At 35.1% G+C, this 22,685-nt stretch overlaps 1 protein-coding gene across 1 annotated transcript; it reads right to left on the bottom strand.

Moving 5' to 3' along the window:
- Positions 1 to 377: 377 nt before the first annotated feature.
- LOC139893542 (expansin-A9-like) lies at positions 378 to 2,189 on the bottom strand. The gene is made up of 3 exons (XM_071876713.1): positions 2,067 to 2,189; positions 1,478 to 1,796; positions 378 to 774 (listed from the first exon to the last, which is right to left on the bottom strand). The coding sequence occupies exons 1-3, from the start codon at positions 2,131 to 2,133 to the stop codon at positions 465 to 467; spliced, it is 696 nt and encodes a 231-aa protein (XP_071732814.1). The 5' UTR covers positions 2,134 to 2,189; the 3' UTR covers positions 378 to 464.
- Between the last annotated feature and the right edge of the window lie 20,496 nt (positions 2,190 to 22,685).

Below are 22,685 nucleotides of genomic sequence, written 5' to 3'. Positions count from 1 at the left end.
TACGTTGTTAAGACTACACAAAAAGGTTACAAAGTGTAAATTTTATGATATGAAACGTGTATTTTTTTTAATACTTAATTATAGCAGTCTTAAATGTAAACTATACATAAGATACATACAATTATAGATACACATTTCACATACAATACTTGGTTTACTAATACCACATTTAACATATACATGTAGAAAATAGAAACCTGTAACAAGTATAGATTACACACAAGCTCTTATAAAATAAAATGTATTTTATTAAATCTATATAGAGAAGATAAAAGCTGCGGGCCCCTACTATGAGGCATTGCCACTTCAGCTTTCGTTACAATGGATAAAGCACTTCTTAATAGTCAAAAAGTCAACAAGAAAGCACTCTCCTAATATTCTGTTTTCCCTTAATTGTAAAAGAAATGTTGTACCATTATAAAAATAGATATAAGTTAACCCGTAAATCATATCGAATTCAAATTCTAAACCCGGAAATTTTTCCCGGTAAAAGTTTGTCCAAACTGCCAATTCGAAGGTACAATGTTGTTCGAGGTAGAAGTACGACCGTCACTACCCTTAACCCGAAACGAAAGTGATTGTCCGAGCAACACTGCGTTTGATTGCCAGTTTTGCCCCCAGTTTCGGCTAAGTGGCATCCATTCGGTATTAGAACCTTTGACGCATGCTTGTGTCACATCACCCGCACCCGCAACATTGCTGATCAAAATCAAGTTGAAGTAGCGAAAACCGTTTATAGTGAACCTTACCCCTCCTTGTTTGCGGCATGGCACCCTGAATGATACAATTTGTCATTTTTTATTTCAACAAAATATATAAAATATAACACGTTAAGATAGATCAGGTCAAATTAACACGTTAACCATTCAGGCTTGACTGAGTGGCCACCGAGTTGCCCAATGAAGCACACCACCCGGGTTCAATTTCTGGCTATGCCAAATTGTTCAACAAGGAAGTGTGACTAGAGGGTGCGCATAATGCGCAATTCACCCGGTTTCAGGTCTCGCGCTAGGGGGGCTTGATTACCCGAGGTTTTACCTTCTATGGGATAGCCAATATTCTCGTTCGAGGGTTTACTTGCTTACCAAAAAAAGAAAAAGAAAAAGAAAATATATATATATATATATAATATATATATATATATATATATATATATATATATATATATATATATATATATATATATATATATATATATATATATATATATATATATATTAATAACGTCAATAAACACAATTCTTTAGACAAAAAAGTAATAGCTTTCTATTGAATCAAGTTCCTTTATCTATTTATAGTGCTTATAAACTTCAACATCATTTATTTAAAAGATACATACATATTAATTTATATTTAATATTAATAGTTTAAAATATAATAATAATAACAAATAACAGTTGTTATTCAAATGAAAAATGAAATGCTTTTAGCAAAAGGTCAAATTGAGTGGACTAATAAGAGTTACAAGAGAACTAACCTTCGGTACGTAACCGGAACAATCCCGGCTCGATATTTAGCGAACTTAAGAAACATGGGCATGGCGAGATCGAAATGTGGGCGAGGTGGGTTACACCACCCGCCATTGTCGCTAGGCTGAGCGAAATTTGGCGGGCAAAAGTTGGTGGCGGTTATGAAAATAGATGGGTTGCCCGGGAGACACCATTCAGGGTCGTCCGTACATTTGATCTCAAAACAAGCCCCACAACTCAGCCCGTTGTTAAATAACGCCGTGCTTAACGCTGCAGTGTTTACACCATAACCTTGGCTGTATAAGTTACCGTACCCGCATGCCCCACCTGAAAAATATGACCCAAAAAGAATAAAAGACCATTTAAAACAATTAAAGTTTATTTGTACACAACCTAAATCGAAACATACCAAAAGTTGTTAATTTGTTTTGACTTTTGACTATTTAATCATGTAAGGGGAAATATTAATATAAGAAAATTAAGTAATATTTTACTATGTATAAGTGCAAATCAACGTGAGTACACTTTTTTGCAAATATTTTTATGAAACAAAATAAGGATATTTGAGAGGTAAGGGGGGTGTGAATAGAGACGCACCCATGGTGCCAGAGGCATCACTGCCGCCGTAAAAGGTGGCGTGAGCCGATTCCCACGAGCCACCCATGTAGACGCCCGGTATACGAGCATTGACCACGGTCAACAATGCTGTTAAGATTAGGATTAGAATGTGGGATGCAAGAGTGAGCTCCATTTTTGAAGTGGAAATAGAGAAGGAGATAAAAGTTTGACAATGGGAGGGTGTGAATAAAATGAAGTGTGTGAAGGGGGTACTTATTGGGAAAATGGAGGGCCAATTGGGAAGCTTTTTTGGATCGAGCATCAACTTCAATTTTTTTCTTTATTTGTATATTTTACCAAATAATAAAAGGAGTAGTTATAGTTATTATTTTGTATATTAATTTTTACCAAATAATAATACAAGTAGTAAAGTTATGGATATTGCTTATTAGAGCATACGAAGTGATACCAAATAATAATAGGATTAGTTATTTTGTACATATTTTTACCAAATAATACAAGTAGTAGAGTTATATTGCTTAGAGCATATCGGAATGATATATAGTTTGACATCGTCATTCAGTAATTGGAACATTTTCGGTTGATGTTCCACCACTCTCGTATAGTGTTTTGGTCTAACGTTCGGTCGAGAAGATGTATCATACAAATAAAAATATCTAAAGTTAAAATTTGTTAAAGAAAAACATCAAAAGTTAAAATTGCCAGTTCTTTTGAGATGTAGGAAGTACTTCATATAAATTCACCACTCAATGATATCAATGTCAAACAAACTAAACAAAATTAGAACCTTTTCTATCATCACTTTTTTTTTTTTTTGGTAAGCGAGGAAACTCTCCTATGAACGAGCACATTGGCTACCCCATAGAAGGTAAAACCTCGGGTAATCAAGCCTCCCGAGCGCGAGACCTGGTACCGGGTTGTAACGACCCGCACTTTTTCGATCGTTCTATACTTATGAGATTAATATTTACATAAATTAAACCTTACCAACATGATAAGCAATCCAAATTGTTGAGACTTATGTTTTTGAAAAGAGTTTTACACAACGTTTGACCGTCTAGTTTGACCGATGATATCACGAACTATACAATATATGATAATTATACATACATATTTAACATGATCTAAGGATGTTTTAATATCTCATTTTGTATTAATAACAAAAAGTCATAAGTATATTTTGAAACTACTAACTTAAGTTTTCAAAACAATAACCTACGTAACGTTATTTGACATAAATACTGATGATTTATAATGTTTATACATATATCGTATAAGTAATGTATTTAATCATTTTTAAAGGGCTTTTATACATAAAACAATATAAGTATATTTACAAAAGATAGTTATATTTGAATTCTCGTTCCGTTTCCTCAATAATCTTATACGTATATCTAGGGTACTATACACAGCTTCTAGAAGTATTTACTATTGGTATATACCAATAGAAATCTTCAATTATTGGAATAATATGTCATTCATGACATAATAAATTTTAACTTATCTTAGATATTTTCACTAAAAACTAAATTTTCAAGCCTATAAATAAGCACCATTTCTAACTCATTTTTACACATTCATTTTCCAAATTTTACTTCCAATTTTCACACACACTTGCAAGAACTCTCTAAACTTTTATTTTACTACTTCTTTCCAGCAACTTTACATTTTAAACTTGAGGTAAAAACTCTACTTCAACTCTTTTTCAATTCATATATTTAAAGCTATATATATAAGAGTTTATAAACTAGAACATAGTTTGAATGATTTCAAACTTGTTCGCAAACTAAATAGATCCTTCTAACTTAACTTTTAAAATACTTCAAGACCTGTAACATATCTTAATTATATGCTAACTTAACAAGGTATAACTTGGTTTATCAAAGAACACCTTAAAAACTGAATTTACGACGTCGGAGTGCAACCGGGGGCTGTTTTGGGTTGGATAATTAAAAACCATCTTAAACTTTGAATTGGAGGTTTATTTTCTGGAAAAATGATTTTTACTATGAATATGATAACACATAAATATTTCATGATTTAACTCAAATTATAAGTATTTTTAGAAAAATAATCATTTGAGGTTGTTTACATGATGGAAAATGATTAACTTCATAAGTTTCACTAAAGTTTGACCTATGCCGTGTGATTTTGAATACAAACTAAGGTATTTACAGTTCATAGTCTTAAAGAGGGACTCGATCCAAGGAGATGGCAAGTTGAATCAACGAAAACGGAGTTGTAACGAAGAAACTATGACCGAAACAAAATCGGATATCCAAGACTAGTTTAGCCACGAAAATAATTGGGAAAAAATTAAATAAATCACATCTTTTTAAGTTAACATGATATTTTATATATATGTACTTATAATTCAATTTTATATGGTTCAGGATCACCCGTAAACAACACGAGAAGATTAATCATAAGATCCCATGATTGTACGCAACACGTCATTTGACAACACCGGTACTTTATGTACGCAACACGTCATTTGACAACACCGGTACCATGGGTCAAGATTAATCTCGACCAATACATATACGATGGGGTTTTATTTATTTCGTTGGGGGTTTTATTTATTTCATTGCGGGTATATTAAACATCTAAAAATGAACCATTAAAATTGAATTACTAACAACGAACTGCTAACTACGGACTAAGGAATTATTCAAAGTATTAAAAGTATAACAAGTATATATATGTGACGTTTGTTTAAAAAGAAAAGGTATTGATATATTATATATGGATAGGTTCGTGATATCAACCGGAGACCAAGTCAAATTATATATATCTTCAAGACAACAGTGAGTATATAGTCCCACTTTTAAACTCTAAATATTTCGGGATGAGAATACATGTATTTTATGTTTTACGTTATGGACACAAGTAACTGAAAAATATATTCTACGTTGAGTTGTACCACTGGCATACTTCCCTGTAGCTTGGTAACTGTTATTTACAGCGGTATTGTAAACGCGAATCCTGTTGATAGATCTATCGGGCCTGACAACCCCAACCGGACTGGACGACCAGTATTCAACGGTTGCACAGTACTTCGTTTTGTGACTACACTTGGTACGGTGTAGTAAGATTTCATATTAAAGGGAATATGCGACGTGATTAAATGTTAAGTATGGTTACCAAGTGCTCAACCACTTAGAATATTTTTATTAAACTGTTTATATACGAAATCTTGTGGTCTATATATATATATATTGCTGCCGGCATTAAACCTATATCTCACCAACTTTATGTTGACCTTTTTAAAACATGTCTATTCTCAGGTGATTACTAAAGCTTCCGCTGCATTATGTTGAATTTGAGCAGGATCTTGCGTACGCATATTTGTGTCAAAAATAAAACTGCATACCCAAGGATTTGTGTTGTAAAATATGCTCGAAATCGTGTTGTTATCATTATATGTAAAGTTTGTAAGTCGAAGATTATCGCTAAACGATAATCATCTTTTTATTGTCTAAAGCTTGTAACAAAAATAATGGTTATGGTTTGTAATGTATAATATATGCAGTTTCTCTTTTAAAAATGTCGCATATAGAGGTCAATACCTCGCAATGAAATCATACGTTATCTAACACGTTCTTATGGTTAAGGACGGGTTATGACATGTGGTATCAGAGCGGTGGTCTTAGCGAACCAGGTTTGCATTAGTGTGTCTAACTGATAAGTCGTTAGGATACATTAGTAAGTCTGGACTTTGACCGGGTCTGATTTAAAAACCATTGCTTATCATTGTTGGTTAAAATTTATATGTAAATATTATGTAGTACTAATGGGTTAGTTGTTGTATGATAGATGTCGGGCTAAAAACTTGTTATCACATTCAGCGACTCCGAACCAGAATCTTCAGATGGTGTTCCAGTCATTAACCTATCCGATGACGAAAATAATATCTTTGGGGAAGACTCACAAATTCCGAATGAACCGACTATAGAGAACCCGGAAAGTGAACCCGAGGAGGAAAGTGAACCCGAGGAGGAAAGTGAACCCGAGGAGGAAAGTGAACCCGAGGAGGAAAGTGAACCCGAGGAAGAAATACAGGAAATTACAAAAGACGAGTTCGAACTAGGAAAGAAACGAAAGGCTAATGAATTAGAAAATTCAAATCCCGAGTTTAGTAAGGATGATGTGGCACCAACTCCACTAGACACTACCACCCCTATTCCCGCTATTCCTATTCGTGCTGTCCCGGCATCCAGTTCTTCAGCCCCACAGCCAAAATATAGGCAGACAGCTAGGATAAGCGTTAGGCCATTCCTTGAACCTAAACGTCCTAGAAAATAGACCAAACGATGCGCTGCCGTATTAAACCATGGGATCATATAATGTTTTGTATAATATTATTAGTGTGGTTTGCTTAATGTTCGATATAAGATAAGCATATGTAAAATAGTGAAGTGTGAAATGCAATAATTTTCCATGGTTAAGTATTATTTAGATGGTAGTAATTGATTCTGTACTAAGCTATTAAGTATGGACATTAACGGGTAGGTACTACCCTAGATATAATTATAAAATGCTAATAAGAAGAAAAGGCTTTTATAATAATACCTGGTTCATATTATTAATAAGCTATAATGTACTGTAAATATACACTACATCTATAATATTCCATGTGAATAATTATTTTCTTTTCATTCTTATAGAAGAATATGGCGCGATTGAACCGAATGACGGAACAAGAAATCCAGGAACTCATCAATCAACGAGTGAACGACAGAATGTTATGGGTCGAGGCTGCAAGAGGTGCTGCAGTTAACCCAAATCCTCGTGTGGGGTGCACTTACAAAACTTTTCAAGCTTGCAAGCCCTCATCATTCAGTGGAACAGAAGGACCAATCGGTTTAACCCGGTGGATAGAAAAGATGGAGACTGTGTTTAAAATCAGTGGTTGTGTTGAAAAGGACATGACCAAGTATGCATCGTGCACTTTACAAGATAGTGCACTCACGTGGTGGAAAAATTATGTGAAGGCTGTAGGAGGAGATGTAGCTTATGATACTCCGTGGGAAGAATTCAAAACAATGTTAATCAACGAATATTGTCCAAGGAACGAGGTTAGGAAGTTGGAAGATGAGTTACGAAGTCTGAAGGTTATTGGTACTGAAATCACCAACTACAATCAGCGATTCATGGAATTAGTTTTGCTATGTCCTGAATTGGTTCCAACGGAAGAACGGAAGATTGAAATGTACAAAGATGGTTTGCCCAAAAAGGTCAAGGCAAACGTTACAGCGTCGAAACCTAAGACAATTCATGAAGCTATTGTAGTGACCCGAACTTTTCCATGTTTATATATATTAACTGAGATTGATATTTACATGATTAAATGTTTCCAACATGTTAAGCAATCAAACTTGTTAAGACTTGATTAATTGAAATAGGTTTCATATAGACAATTGACCACCCAAGTTGACCGGTGATTCACGAACGTTAAAACTTGTAAAAAAACTATATGATGACATATATATGGTTATATGTATAGTTAACATGATATTATGATAAGTAAACATATCATTAATTATATTAACAATGAACTACATATGTAAAAACAAGACTACTAACTTAATGATTTTGAAACGAGACATATATGTAACGTTTATCGTTGTAACGACATTTAATGTATATATATCATATTAAGAGATATTCGTACATCATAATATCATGATAATATAATAATTTAAAATCTCTTTTGATATTATAAACATTGGGTTAACAACATTTAACAAGATCGTTAACCTAAAGGTTTCAAAACAACACTTACATGTAACGACTAACGATGACTTAACGACTCAGTTAAAATGTATATACATGTAGTGTTTTAATATGTATTTATACACTTTTGAAAGACTTCAATACACTTATCAAAATACTTCTACTTAACAAAAATGCTTACAATTACATTCTCGTTCAGTTTCATCAACAATTCTACTCGTATGCACCCGTATTCGTACTCGTACAATACACAGCTTTTAGATGTATGTACTATTGGTATATACACTCCAATGATCAGCTCTTAGCAGCCCATGTGAGTCACCTAACACATGTGGGAACCATCATTTGGCAACTAGCATGAAATATCTCATAAGATTACAAAAATATGAGTAATCATTCATGACTTATTTACATGAAAGCAAAATTACATATCCTTTATATCTAATCCATACACCAACGACCAAAAACACCTACAAACACTTTCATTCTTCAATTTTCTTCATCTAATTGAACTCTCTCAAGTTCTATCTTCAAGTTCTAAGTGTTCTTCATAAATTCCAAAAGTTCTAGTTTCATAAAATCAAGAATACTTTCAAGTTTGCTAGCTCACTTCCAATCTTGTAAGGTGATCATCCAACCTCAAGAAATCTTTGTTTCTTATAGTAGGTTATCATTCTAATACAAGGTAATAATCATATTCAAACTTTGGTTCAATTTCTATAACTATAACAATCTTATTTCAAGTGATGATCTTACTTGAACTTGTTTTCGTGTCATGATTTTGCTTCAAGAACTTTGAGCCATCCAAGGATCCATTGAAGCTAGATCCATTTTTCTCTTTTCCAGTAGGTTCATCCAAGGAACTTAAGGTAGTAATGATGTTCATAACATCATTCGATTCATACATATAAAGCTATCTTATTCGAAGGTTTAAACTTGTAATCACTAGAACATAGTTTAGTTAATTCTAAACTTGTTCGCAAACAAAAGTTAATCCTTCTAACTTGACTTTTAAAATCAACTAAACACATGTTCTATATCTATATGATATGCTAACTTAATGATTTAAAACCTGGAAACACGAAAAACACCGTAAAACCGGATTTACGCCGTCGTAGTAACACCGCGGGCTGTTTTGGGTTAGTTAATTAAAAACTATGATAAACTTTGATTTAAAAGTTGTTATTCTGAGAAAATGATTTTTATTATGAACATGAAACTATATCCAAAAATTATGGTTAAACTCAAAGTGGAAGTATGTTTTCTAAAATGGTCATCTAGACGTCGTTCTTTCGACTGAAATGACTACCTTTACAAAAACGACTTGTAACTTATTTTTCCGACTAGAAACCTATACTTTTTTTGTTTAGATTCATAAAATAGAGTTCAATATGAAACCATAGCAATTTGATTCACTCAAAACGGATTTAAAATGAAGAAGTTATGGGTAAAACAAGATTGGATAATTTTTCTCATTTTAGCTACGTGAAAATTGGTAACAAATCTATTCCAACCATAACTTAATCAACTTGTATTATATATTATGTAATCTTGAGATACCATAGACACGTATACAATGTTTCGACCTATCATGTCGACACATCTATATATATTTCGGAACAACCATAGACACTCTATATGTGAATGTTGGAGTTAGCTATACAGGGTTGAGGTTGATTCCAAAATATATATAGTTTGAGTTGTGATCAATACTGAGATACGTATACACTGGGTCGTGGATTGATTCAAGATAATATTTATCGATTTATTTCTGTACATCTAACTGTGGACAACTAGTTGTAGGTTACTAACGAGGACAGCTGACTTAATAAACTTAAAACATCAAAATATATTAAAAGTGTTGTAAATATATTTTGAACATACTTTGATATATATGTATATATTGTTATAGGTTCGTGAATCAACCAGTGGCCAAGTCTTACTTCCCGACGAAGTAAAAATCTGTGAAAGTGAGTTATAGTCCCACTTTTAAAATCTAATATTTTTGGGATGAGAATACATGCAGGTTTTATAAATGATTTACAAAATAGACACAAGTACGTGAAACTACATTCTATGGTTGAATTATCGAAATCGAATATGCCCCTTTTTATTAAGTCTGGTAATCTAAGAATTAGGGAACAGACACCCTAATTGACGCGAATCCTAAAGATAGATCTATTGGGCCTAACAAACCCCATCCAAAGTACCGGATGCTTTAGTACTTTGAAATTTATATCATATCCGAAGGGTGTCCCGGAATGATGGGGATATTCTTATATATGCATCTTGTTATTGTCGGTTACCAGGTGTTCACCATATGAATGATTTTTATCTCTATGTATGGGACGTGTATTGAAATATGAAATCTTGTGGTCTATTGTTACGATTTGATATATATAGGTTAAACCTATAACTCACCAACATTTTTGTTGACGTTTTAAGCATGTTTATTCTCAGGTGATTATTAAGAGCTTCCGCTGTTGCATACTTAAATAAGGACAAGATTTGGAGTCCATGCTTGTATGATATTGTGTAAAAACTGCATTCAAGAAACTTATTTTGTTGTAACATATTTGTATTGTAAACCATTATGTAATGGTCGTGTGTAAACAGGATATTTTAGATTATCATTATTTGATAATCTACGTAAAGCTTTTTAAACCTTTATTGATGAAATAAAGGTTATGGTTTGTTTAAAAATGAATGCAGTCTTTGAAAAACGTCTCATATAGAGGTCAAAACCTCGCAACGAAATCAATTAATATGGAACGTTTTTAATCAATAAGAACGGGACATTTCAGTTGGTATCCGAGCGTTGGTCTTAGAGAACCAGAAAATTTGCATTAGTGTGTCTTATCGAGTTTGTTAGGATGCATTAGTGAGTCTGGACTTCGACCGTGTTTTCTTTAAAAATGATTGCTTAACATTTTTGTTGGAAACTATATATTTTTAACATATGAATATTATGTGATATATTAATCTCTTAACGTGTTTGATATTATGTGATAGATGTCTACCTCTAGAACAAGTCCCATTGACTCACCTAATAATAATGAAGAGTCAAATGTAAATTGGAATGATTTGTGGACTGATTCACAAGTTCTCGAAGAGGAACCGGAAGAAGAGTCGGAACCGGAAGAAGAATCGGAACCGGAAGAAGAATCGGAACCGGATGAAGAAATAGAACCGGTGGGGGAAATAATAAAACGGTTAAGTAAAAGAAAATCCTCAACCAACCGACCAAAGTTAATTATGGTCAATGGTGTTTCCGCCAAGGAAGTAAAATATTGGGAGGATTACCAATTCTCCGATGAATCGGATTCCGACGAGAATTCCGATGATGTTATAGAAATTACCCCAACTGAATTTAAAAAGGCAAAATAAAATAATAAGGGAAAGGGCATAAAAATAGAGAAATCTAATTCCAACCCCGATGAACTTTATATGTATCGTCAACCCCCGAAGTCCTTAAGTTGTAACAATGACCCGGGAACCTCTAAACCACCAGGTTTTTCTAAACCAATGTGGACAACGACGGCTCGTATTAGGGGAACATCATATATCCCTAGAAACTTGGCAAAACGAACCAAAACCGAAGAAGAAGAAACGAGCGAGTCGGAATAAGATAGTTGTATTCGTGTGGTGTAATATATGGAATATAGTGTTCTTATGCTTTATGATATATGTAAAAATTGCTTGTATTAATAAGTATTTTTTTATGAATCTAACTCTTGTCTATTTTACAGTTTAAAAACACAAAATGGATAGACAACCCAATATTTTAAGAGACCTACCCGGAGACATGATTGATGAAATCTTGTCTAGAGTCGGCCAGAATTCTTCGGCACAACTATTTAAGGCGAGATCAGTTTGTAAGACATTCGAAGAACGTTCCAAGAATGTCTTGGTTTATAAGAGACTTTCGTTTGAAAGATGGGGGATATCACATTGGGAAACCCATAAGTTACGATGTGTTTACTTTGACGCATATATTGCGGGGAACCCAAATGCTATTTTACGCAACGGGTTAAGAAATTATTTTGACTCAATATATCCGAATATTGGACTTCGTGATTTAGAAAAAGCGGCTAACATGCAACATAAAGAAGCATGTTATGCTTACGGATTAGTAATGTTCGCTTCTCACCAAAGTGAGAACAAGAACATCGGGCTACAACTATTAAACAAAACGTTTCCACAAGTGACGGAGTCGGTAATTGGGGTAAGAAATGAGGTTTTTAGATTATTACGGGACTGTTGGACATTACGTAACCCTCGTCCCTTTGATGACGTTACAACACGCTGTCTTATCAACGGCCATAACGGTTATGTTGCACAAGACCAAGGATGGGAAGTAGTCCTAGTAAAACCAGAATGCATGACTTGTTTCTGGACGTATGAATTACGTGTCTTAATTTCCTTTGCTGAACGACTTGTGTACTAGCTAGAATTGTCTTCACAACTATCTTGTATCAAAGTTATTGTGTCCTATATTTCATGCTTTATGTAAAATAAGCGGTATTGTAAGTTTGTAAAATATTGTATAAAAGTTTGAACGCGAAATATTATTATAATCAGTTTTTCATATAGAATTGTAGTAGTTGAATTGTATATTAGCTACTAAGTATGAACTTAACGGGTAGGTACTACCCGAATTTAAACTTATAAAACGCTAATATGAAGAAAAAGCTTTTATAAATGAGTTCATATTATGCTACGAAATACTATTAACTACTCTTAATATTCTGTATGATTAACTTGTTCCATTTAACTATTTTGAAGGGAATGGCACCGACTATTCGACACACCGTGAATATGAATGAAGAGGAATTCCGTACTTTTCTAGCTTCAAACATAGCCGCAGTACAGGCTGCGCTACATACCAACAATAACCTTGGATCTAGCAGTACAGGAAATCGTGTAGGATGCACCTACAAAGAATTCACTGCCTGCAAACCTTTGGAATTTGATGGAACCGAAGGACCGATCGGATTGAAACGGTGGACCGAGAAGGTTGAATCGGTGTTTGCCATAAGTAAGTGTACTGAAGAGGACAAAGTAAAGTACGCTACGCATACCTTCACAGGTTCTGCGTTAACATGGTGGAATACCTATCTAGAGCAAGTGGGACAAGATGATGCGTACGCACTACCGTGGTCAGCATTCAAGCACTTGATGAACGAGAAGTACCGTCCCAGAACCGAGGTCAATAAGCTCAAGACAAAACTTAGAGGGTTACGAACCCAAGGATTTGATATTACCACGTACGAAAGACGATTCACAGAATTGTTCCTATTGTGTCCGGGAGCATTCGAAGATGAGGAAGAGAAGATCGACGCGTTTGTGAAAGGATTACCGGAAAGAATCCAAGAAGATATAAGTTCACACGAGCCCGCCTCCATACAACAGGCATGTAGAATGGCTCACAAACTAGTGAACCAGATTGAAGAAAGAATTAAAGAACAGACTGCTGAAGAGGCCAATGTGAAGCAAGTCAAAAGAAAGTGGGAGGAAAACGGTGATAAGAATCACCAATACAACAACAACAGCAATTACAACAATAATCGCAACAATTATCCCAACAATCGCAACATCAATTGCAACTACAACAAACGGCCCAACAACAACAACAACAACAACAACAACAGCAACTACAACAATCATCCCAACAACAATAATAACCGCAACAACAACAACAATCAGAAGCAACTATGCCAAAGGTGTGAAAAGAATCACTCAGGGTTCTGCACCAAATTTTGCAACAAGTGTAAAAGAAATGGTCATAGCGCGGCGAAGTGTGAGGTCTACGGACCAGGGGTTAATAGAACGAAAGGAACAAATGGTGTCGGAATGAGTAATGGCGGAGCAAGTAGTGTCGGAGCAAGTTATGCCAATGTAGTTTGTTATAAATGTGGAAAACCAGGCCACATTATTAGAAATTGCCCAAACCAGGAGAACACGAATGGACAAGGCCGTGGAAGAGTTTTCAATATTAATGCGGTAGAGGCACAGGAAGACCCGGAGCTTGTTACGGGTACGTTTCTTATTGACAATAAATCTGCTTACGTTTTATTTGATTCGGGTGCGGATAGAAGCTATATGAGTAGAGATTTTTATGCTAAATTAAGTTGTCCATTGACGCCTTTGGATAGTAAATTTTTACTCGAATTAGCAAATGGTAAATTAATTTCAGCAGATAATATATGTCGGAATCGAGAAATTAAACTGGTTAGCGAAACATTTAAGATTGATTTGATACCAGTAGAGTTAGGGAGTTTTGATGTGATAATCGGTATGGACTGGTTGAAAGAAGTGAAAGCGGAGATCGTTTGTTACAAAAATGCAATTCGCATTATACGAGAAAAAGGAAAACCCTTAATGGTGTACGGAGAAAAGGGCAACACGAAGCTACATCTTATTAGTAATTTGAAGGCACAAAAACTAATAAGAAAAGGTTGCTATGCTGTTCTAGCACACGTCGAGAAAGTACAAACTGAAGAAAAGAGCATCAATGATGTTCCCATTGCAAAAGAATTTCCCGATGTATTTCCGAAAGAATTACCGGGATTACCCCCACATCGATCCGTTGAATTTCAAATAGATCTTGTACCAGGAGCTGCACCAATAGCTCGTGCTCCTTACAGACTCGCACCCAGCGAGATGAAAGAACTGCAAAGCCAATTACAAGAACTTTTAGAACGTGGTTTCATTCGACCAAGCACATCACCGTGGGGAGCTCCTGTTTTGTTTGTCAAGAAGAAAGATGGTACATTCAGGTTGTGTATCGACTACCGAGAGTTGAACAAACTTACCATCAAGAACCGCTACCCACTACCGAGAATCGACGACTTATTTGATCAACTACAAGGCTCGTCTGTTTATTCAAAGATTGACTTACGTTCCGGGTATCATCAAATGCGGGTGAAAGAAGATGATATTCCAAAGACTGCTTTCAGAACACGTTACGGTCATTACGAGTTTATGGTCATGCCGTTTGGTTTAACTAATGCACCAGCTGTGTTCATGGACCTTATGAACCGAGTGTGTGGACCATACCTTGACAAGTTTGTCATTGTTTTCATTGATGACATACTTATTTACTCAAAGAATGACCAAGAACACGGTGAACATTTGAGAAAGGTGTTAGAAGTATTGAGGAAGGAAGAATTGTACGCTAAGTTTTCAAAGTGTGCATTTTGGTTGGAAGAAGTTCAATTCCTCGGTCACATAGTGAACAAAGAAGGTATTAAGGTGGATCCGGCAAAGATAGAAACTGTTGAAAAGTGGGAAACCCCGAAAACTCCGAAACACATACGCCAGTTTTTAGGACTAGCTGGTTACTACAGAAGGTTCATCCAAGACTTTTCCAGAATAGCAAAACCCTTGACTGCATTAACGCATAAAGGGAAGAAATTTGAATGGAATGATGAACAAGAGAAAGCGTTTCAGTTATTGAAGAAAAAGCTAACTACGGCACCTATATTGTCATTGCCTGAAGGGAATGATGATTTTGTGATTTATTGTGATGCATCAAAGCAAGGTCTCGGTTGTGTATTAATGCAACGAACGAAGGTGATTGCTTATGCGTCTAGACAATTGAAGATTCACGAACAAAATTATACGACGCATGATTTGGAATTAGGCGCGGTTGTTTTTGCATTAAAGACTTGGAGGCACTACTTATATGGGGTCAAAAGTATTATATATACCGACCACAAAAGTCTTCAACACATATTTAATCAGAAACAACTGAATATGAGGCAGCGTAGGTGGATTGAATTATTGAATGATTACGATTTTGAGATTCGTTACCACCCGGGGAAGGCAAATGTGGTAGCCGATGCCTTGAGCAGGAAGGATAGAGAACCCATTCGAGTAAAATCTATGAATATAATGATTCATAATAACATTACTACTCAAATAAAGGAGTCGCAACAAGGAGTTTTAAAAGAGGGAAATTTAAAGGATGAAATACCCAAAGGATCGGAGAAGCATCTTAATATTCGGGAAGACGGAACCCGGTATAGGGCTGAAAGGATTTGGGTACCAAAATTTGGAGATATGAGAGAAATGGTACTTAGAGAAGCTCATAAAACCAGATACTCAATACATCCTGGAACGGGGAAGATGTACAAGGATCTCAAGAAACATTTTTGGTGGCCGGGTATGAAAGCCGATGTTGCTAAATACGTAGGAGAATGTTTGACGTGTTCTAAGGTCAAAGCTGAGCATCAGAAACCATCAGGTCTACTTCAACAACCCGAAATCCCGGAATGGAAATGGGAAAACATTACCATGGATTTCATCACTAAATTGCCAAGGACTGCAAGTGGTTTTGATACTATTTGGGTAATAGTTGATCGTCTCACCAAATCAGCACACTTCCTACCAATAAGAGAAGATGACAAGATGGAGAAGTTAGCACGACTGTATTTGAAGGAAGTCGTCTCCAGACATGGAATACCAATCTCTATTATCTCTGATAGGGATGGCAGATTTATTTCAAGATTCTGGCAGACATTACAGCAAGCATTAGGAACTCGTCTAGACATGAGTACTGCCTATCATCCACAAACTGATGGGCAGAGCGAAAGGACGATACAAACGCTTGAAGACATGCTACGAGCATGTGTTATTGATTTCGGAAACAGTTGGGATCGACATCTACCGTTAGCAGAATTTTCCTACAACAACAGCTACCATTCAAGCATTGAGATGGCGCCGTTTGAAGCACTTTATGGTAGAAAGTGCAGGTCTCCGATTTGTTGGAGTGAGGTGGGGGATAGACAGATTACGGGTCCGGAGATTATACAAGAAACTACCGAGAAGATCATCCAAATTCAACAACGGTTGAAAACCGCCCAAAGTCGACAAAAGAGCTACGCTGACATTAAAAGAAAAGATATAGAATTTGAAATTGGAGAGATGGTCATGCTTAAAGTTTCACCTTGGAAAGGCGTTGTTCGATTTGGTAAACGAGGGAAATTAAATCCAAGGTATATTGGACCATTCAAGATTATTGATCGTGTCGGACCAGTAGCTTACCGACTTGAGTTACCTCAACAACTCGCGGCTGTACATAACACTTTCCACGTCTCGAATTTGAAGAAATGTTTTGCTAAAGAAGATCTCACTATTCCGTTAGATGAAATCCAAATCAACGAAAAACTCCAATTCATCGAAGAACCCGTCGAAATAATGGATCGTGAGGTTAAAAGACTTAAGCAAAACAAGATACCAATTGTTAAGGTTCGATGGAATGCTCGTAGAGGACCCGAGTTCACCTGGGAGCATGAAGATCAGATGAAGAAGAAATACCCGCATCTATTTCCAGAAGATTCGTCAACACCTTCAACAGCTTAAAATTTCGGGACGAAATTTATTTAACGGGTAGGTACTGTAGTGACCCGAACTTTTCCATGTTTATATATATTAATTGAGATTGATGTTTACATGATTAAATGTTTCCAACATGTTAAGCAATCAAACTTGTTAAGACTTGATTAATTGAAATAGGTTTCATATAGACAATTGACCACCCAAGTTGACCGGTGATTCACGAACGTTAAAACTTGTAAAAAACTATATGATGACATATATATGGTTATATATATAGTTAACATGATATTATGATAAGTAAACATATCATTAATTATATTAACAATGAACTACATATGTAAAAACAAGACTACTAACTTAATGATTTTGAAACGAGACATATATGTAACGTTTATCGTTGTAACGACATTTAATGTATATATATATCATATTAAGAGATATTCGTACATCATAATATCATGATAATATAATAATTTAAAATCTCTTTTGTTATTATAAACATTGGGTTAACAACATTTAACAAGATCGTTAACCTAAAGGTTTCAAAACAACACTTACATGTAACGACTAACGATGACTTAACGACTCAGTTAAAATGTATATACATGTAGTGTTTTAATATGTATTTATACACTTTTGAAAGACTTCAATACACTTATCAAAATACTTCTACTTAACAAAAATGCTTACAATTACATTCTCGTTCAGTTTCATCAACAATTCTACTCGTATGCACCCGTATTCGTACTCGTACAATACACAGCTTTTAGATGTATGTACTATTGGTATATACACTCCAATGATCAGCTCTTAGCAGCCCATGTGAGTCACCTAACACATGTGGGAACCATCATTTGGCAACTAGCATGAAATATCTCATAAGATTACAAAAATATGAGTAATCATTCATGACTTATTTACATGAAAGCAAAATTACATATCCTTTATATCTAATCCATACACCAACGACCAAAAACACCTACAAACACTTTCATTCTTCAATTTTCTTCATCTAATTGAACTCTCTCAAGTTCTATCTTCAAGTTCTAAGTGTTCTTCATAAATTCCAAAAGTTCTAGTTTCATAAAATCAAGAATACTTTCAAGTTTGCTAGCTCACTTCCAATCTTGTAAGGTGATCATCCAACCTCAAGAAATCTTTGTTTCTTATAGTAGGTTATCATTCTAATACAAGGTAATAATCATATTCAAACTTTGGTTCAATTTCTATAACTATAACAATCTTATTTCAAGTGATGATCTTACTTGAACTTGTTTTCGTGTCATGATTTTGCTTCAAGAACTTTGAGCCATCCAAGGATCCATTGAAGCTAGATCCATTTTTCTCTTTTCCAGTAGGTTCATCCAAGGAACTTAAGGTAGTAATGATGTTCATAACATCATTCGATTCATACATATAAAGCTATCTTATTCGAAGGTTTAAACTTGTAATCACTAGAACATAGTTTAGTTAATTCTAAACTTGTTCGCAAACAAAAGTTAATCCTTCTAACTTGACTTTTAAAATCAACTAAACACATGTTCTATATCTATATGATATGCTAACTTAATGATTTAAAACCTGGAAACACGAAAAACACCGTAAAACCGGATTTACGCCGTCGTAGTAACACCGCGGGCTGTTTTGGGTTAGTTAATTAAAAACTATGATAAACTTTGATTTAAAAGTTGTTATTCTGAGAAAATGATTTTTATTATGAACATGAAACTATATCCAAAAATTATGGTTAAACTCAAAGTGGAAGTATGTTTTCTAAAATGGTCATCTAGACGTCGTTCTTTCGACTGAAATGACTACCTTTACAAAAACGACTTGTAACTTATTTTTCCGACTAGAAACCTATACTTTTTTTGTTTAGATTCATAAAATAGAGTTCAATATGAAACCATAGCAATTTGATTCACTCAAAACGGATTTAAAATGAAGAAGTTATGGGTAAAACAAGATTGGATAATTTTTCTCATTTTAGCTACGTGAAAATTGGTAACAAATATATTCCAACCATAACTTAATCAACTTGTATTATATATTATGTAATCTTGAGATACCATAGACACGTATACAATGTTTCGACCTATCATGTCGACACATCTATATATATTTCGGAACAACCATAGACACTCTATATGTGAATGTTGGAGTTAGCTATACAGGGTTGAGGTTGATTCCAAAATATATATAGTTTGAGTTGTGATCAATACTGAGATACGTATACACTGGGTCGTGGATTGATTCAAGATAATATTTATCGATTTATTTCTGTACATCTAACTGTGGACAACTAGTTGTAGGTTACTAACGAGGACAGCTGACTTAATAAACTTAAAACATCAAAATATATTAAAAGTGTTGTAAATATATTTTGAACATACTTTGATATATATGTATATATTGTTATAGGTTCGTGAATCAACCAGTGGCCAAGTCTTACTTCCCGACGAAGTAAAAATCTGTGAAAGTGAGTTATAGTCCCACTTTTAAAATCTAATATTTTTGGGATGAGAATACATGCAGGTTTTATAAATGATTTACAAAATAGACACAAGTACGTGAAACTACATTCTATGGTTGAATTATCGAAATCGAATATGCCCCTTTTTATTAAGTCTGGTAATCTAAGAATTAGGGAACAGACACCCTAATTGACGCGAATCCTAAAGATAGATCTATTGGGCCTAACAAACCCCATCCAAAGTACCGGATGCTTTAGTACTTTGAAATTTATATCATATCCGAAGGGTGTCCCGGAATGATGGGGATATTCTTATATATGCATCTTGTTATTGTCGGTTACCAGGTGTTCACCATATGAATGATTTTTATCTCTATGTATGGGACGTGTATTGAAATATGAAATCTTGTGGTTTATTGTTACGATTTGATATATATAGGTTAAACCTATAACTCACCAACATTTTTGTTGACGTTTTAAGCATGTTTATTCTCAGGTGATTATTAAGAGCTTCCGCTGTTGCATACTTAAATAAGGACAAGATTTGGAGTCCATGCTTGTATGATATTGTGTAAAAACTGCATTCAAGAAACTTATTTTGTTGTAACATATTTGTATTGTAAACCATTATGTAATGGTCGTGTGTAAACAGGATATTTTAGATTATCATTATTTGATAATCTACGTAAAGCTTTTTAAACCTTTATTGATGAAATAAAGGTTATGGTTTGTTTAAAAATGAATGCAGTCTTTGAAAAACGTCTCATATAGAGGTCAAAACCTCGCAACGAAATCAATTAATATGGAACGTTTTTAATCAATAAGAACGGGACATTTCACAACGTAGGTGGGTCGAGCTGATAAACGACTATGATTGTGAAATTCGTTATCATCCCGGGAAGGCGAACGTGGTGGCCGATGCTCTAAGCAGAAAGGAACGAGAACCAATTCGAGTACGAGCGATGAACATAAAAATTCGCATGAATCTCAACTCACAAATCAAAGAAGTTCAACGAGAAGCACTTACTAAAGAAAACATAAGAAATGAAATAATGAAGAAGTATGAGAAGCAACTCGTTATACGGGAAGACGGAATTCGATATTTTGCAAACCGTATTTGGGTACCGAAGTTGGGTGGATTAAGGAAGTTGATATTGAATGAGGCACATAAGACAAGATACTCGATACATCCTGGAGTTGGAAAGATGTATCAAGATCTTAAGACACATTATTGGTGGCCTAACTTAAAGACAGACGTTGCAACATATGTTGGGGAGTGTTTAACTTGTTCCAAGGTCAAGGCAGAACACCAGAAACCATCAGGGTTACTTCAACAACCAGAAATCCCAGAATGGAAATGGGATGGTATTACCATGGATTTCATCACGAAGTTACCAAAGACTGCCTGGGGATACGACACCATTTGGGTGATTGTTGATCGTCTTACCAAATCTGCCCATTTCTTGCCTATAAAGGAAACGGATAGAATGGAGAAACTATTACGATTGTATATAAAGGAAATTGTTTCAAGGCATGGAATACCTATTTCCATTATATCCGATCGTGATAGTAGATTTACCTCAAAGTTCTGGCAATCACTGCAGGAGGCACTAGGAACTCGTTTAGATATGAGTACCGCATATCATCCGCAAACCGACGGGCAGAGTGAAAGAACGATTCAGACTCTTGAAGACATGCTCAGGGCATGTGTGATCGATTTTGGAAACGGATGGGATAAGTATCTACCGTTAGCAGAATTTTCGTATAATAATAGTTATCATGCAAGCATTAAAGCTGCACCATTCGAAGCATTGTATGGAAGGAAGTGTAGATCTCCTATCTGTTGGAATGAAGTAGGAGATCGACAATTAACTGGTCCCGAGATCATACACGAAACAACTGAGAAGATAGTACAAATCAAGGAGAGATTGAAAACAGCCCGAAGTCGCCAAAAGAGCTACGCCGATGTCCGAAGGAAACCATTAGAGTTTCAGATTGGGGACATGGTTATGCTAAAGGTGTCACCTTGGAAAGGTGTAATACGTTTCGGTAAAAGAGGTAAACTGAACCCAAGATATGTAGGCCCGTTCAAGATCATCGAACGCATTGGACCGGTAGCTTATCGACTCGAGTTACCGCAACAACTCGCCGGAGTACACAATACCTTTCACGTCTCAAACCTTAAGAAGTGTCTTGCAAAGGAAGACCTCACCATTCCTCTTGAAGAAATCCATGTCGATGAGAAACTACAATTCATCGAAGAACCAATCGAAATCATGGATCGTGAAGTTAAACAGCTCAAGCAGAGCAACATACTGTGAAGACCCGTCCTAATCCATCCGGACGAAGTCCATATCGATTATAAACGATTCACAACAGTTGATTACATCGCGAGATACTTGACCTCTATATGATACATTTTACAAACATTGCATTCGTTTTTGAAAAGACAAACTTTCATTACATCGAAAGTTGACAGGCATGCATACCATTTCATAATATATCCAACTATAATTGACTTGATAATAATCTTGATGAACTCGACGACTCGAATGCAACGTCTTTTGAAATATGCCATGAATGACTCCAAGTAATATCTATAAAATGAGCAAATACACAGCGGAAGATTTCTTTCGTACCTGAGAATAAACATGCTTTAAAGTGTCAACCAAAAGGTTGGTGAGTTCATTAGTTTAACTTAAACAATCGTTTCCATCATTTTAATAGACCACAAGATTTCAGATTTCCATTTCTCATAAACATACGTCCCATGTATAGAGACAAAAATATCATTCATATGGATTGAACACCTGGTAACCGACATTAACAATATTCATATATAAGAATATCCTCATCATTCCGGGATCCTCCTTCGGACATGATATAAATTTCGAAGTACTAAAACATCCGGTACTTTGGATGGGGCTTGTTGGGCCCGATAGATCTATCTTTAGGATTCGCGTCAATTAAGGTGTCTGTTCCCTAATTCTTAGATTACCAGACTTAATAAAAAGGGGCATATTCGACTTCGATAATCCAACCATAGAATGTAGTTTCACGTACTTGTGTCAATTTCGTAAAACAGT

The sequence above is a fragment of the Rutidosis leptorrhynchoides genome, chromosome 2 (assembly GCF_046630445.1).
Source record: "Rutidosis leptorrhynchoides isolate AG116_Rl617_1_P2 chromosome 2, CSIRO_AGI_Rlap_v1, whole genome shotgun sequence".
NCBI lineage: Eukaryota > Viridiplantae > Streptophyta > Magnoliopsida > Asterales > Asteraceae > Rutidosis > Rutidosis leptorrhynchoides.
The sequence above is the reverse complement of the archived record's forward strand: the minus strand, read 5'-3'. Positions and strand labels throughout refer to the sequence as shown.

What these genes read in the sequence shown, in the direction of transcription:
- LOC139893542 (XM_071876713.1), bottom strand. Translation starts at nt 2,133, where the DNA reads ATGGGTGGCTCGTGGGAATCGGCTCACGCCACCTTTTACGGCGGCAGT. An exon ending in TGATGCCTCTGGCACCATGG is followed by an intron (nt 1,797 to 2,066) that starts GTGCGTCTCTAT and finishes CATATTTTTCAG; the next exon opens with GTGGGGCATGCGGGTACGGT. An exon ending in GTTCCGGTTACGTACCGAAG is followed by an intron (nt 775 to 1,477) that starts GTTAGTTCTCTT and finishes TGTATCATTCAG; the next exon opens with GGTGCCATGCCGCAAACAAG.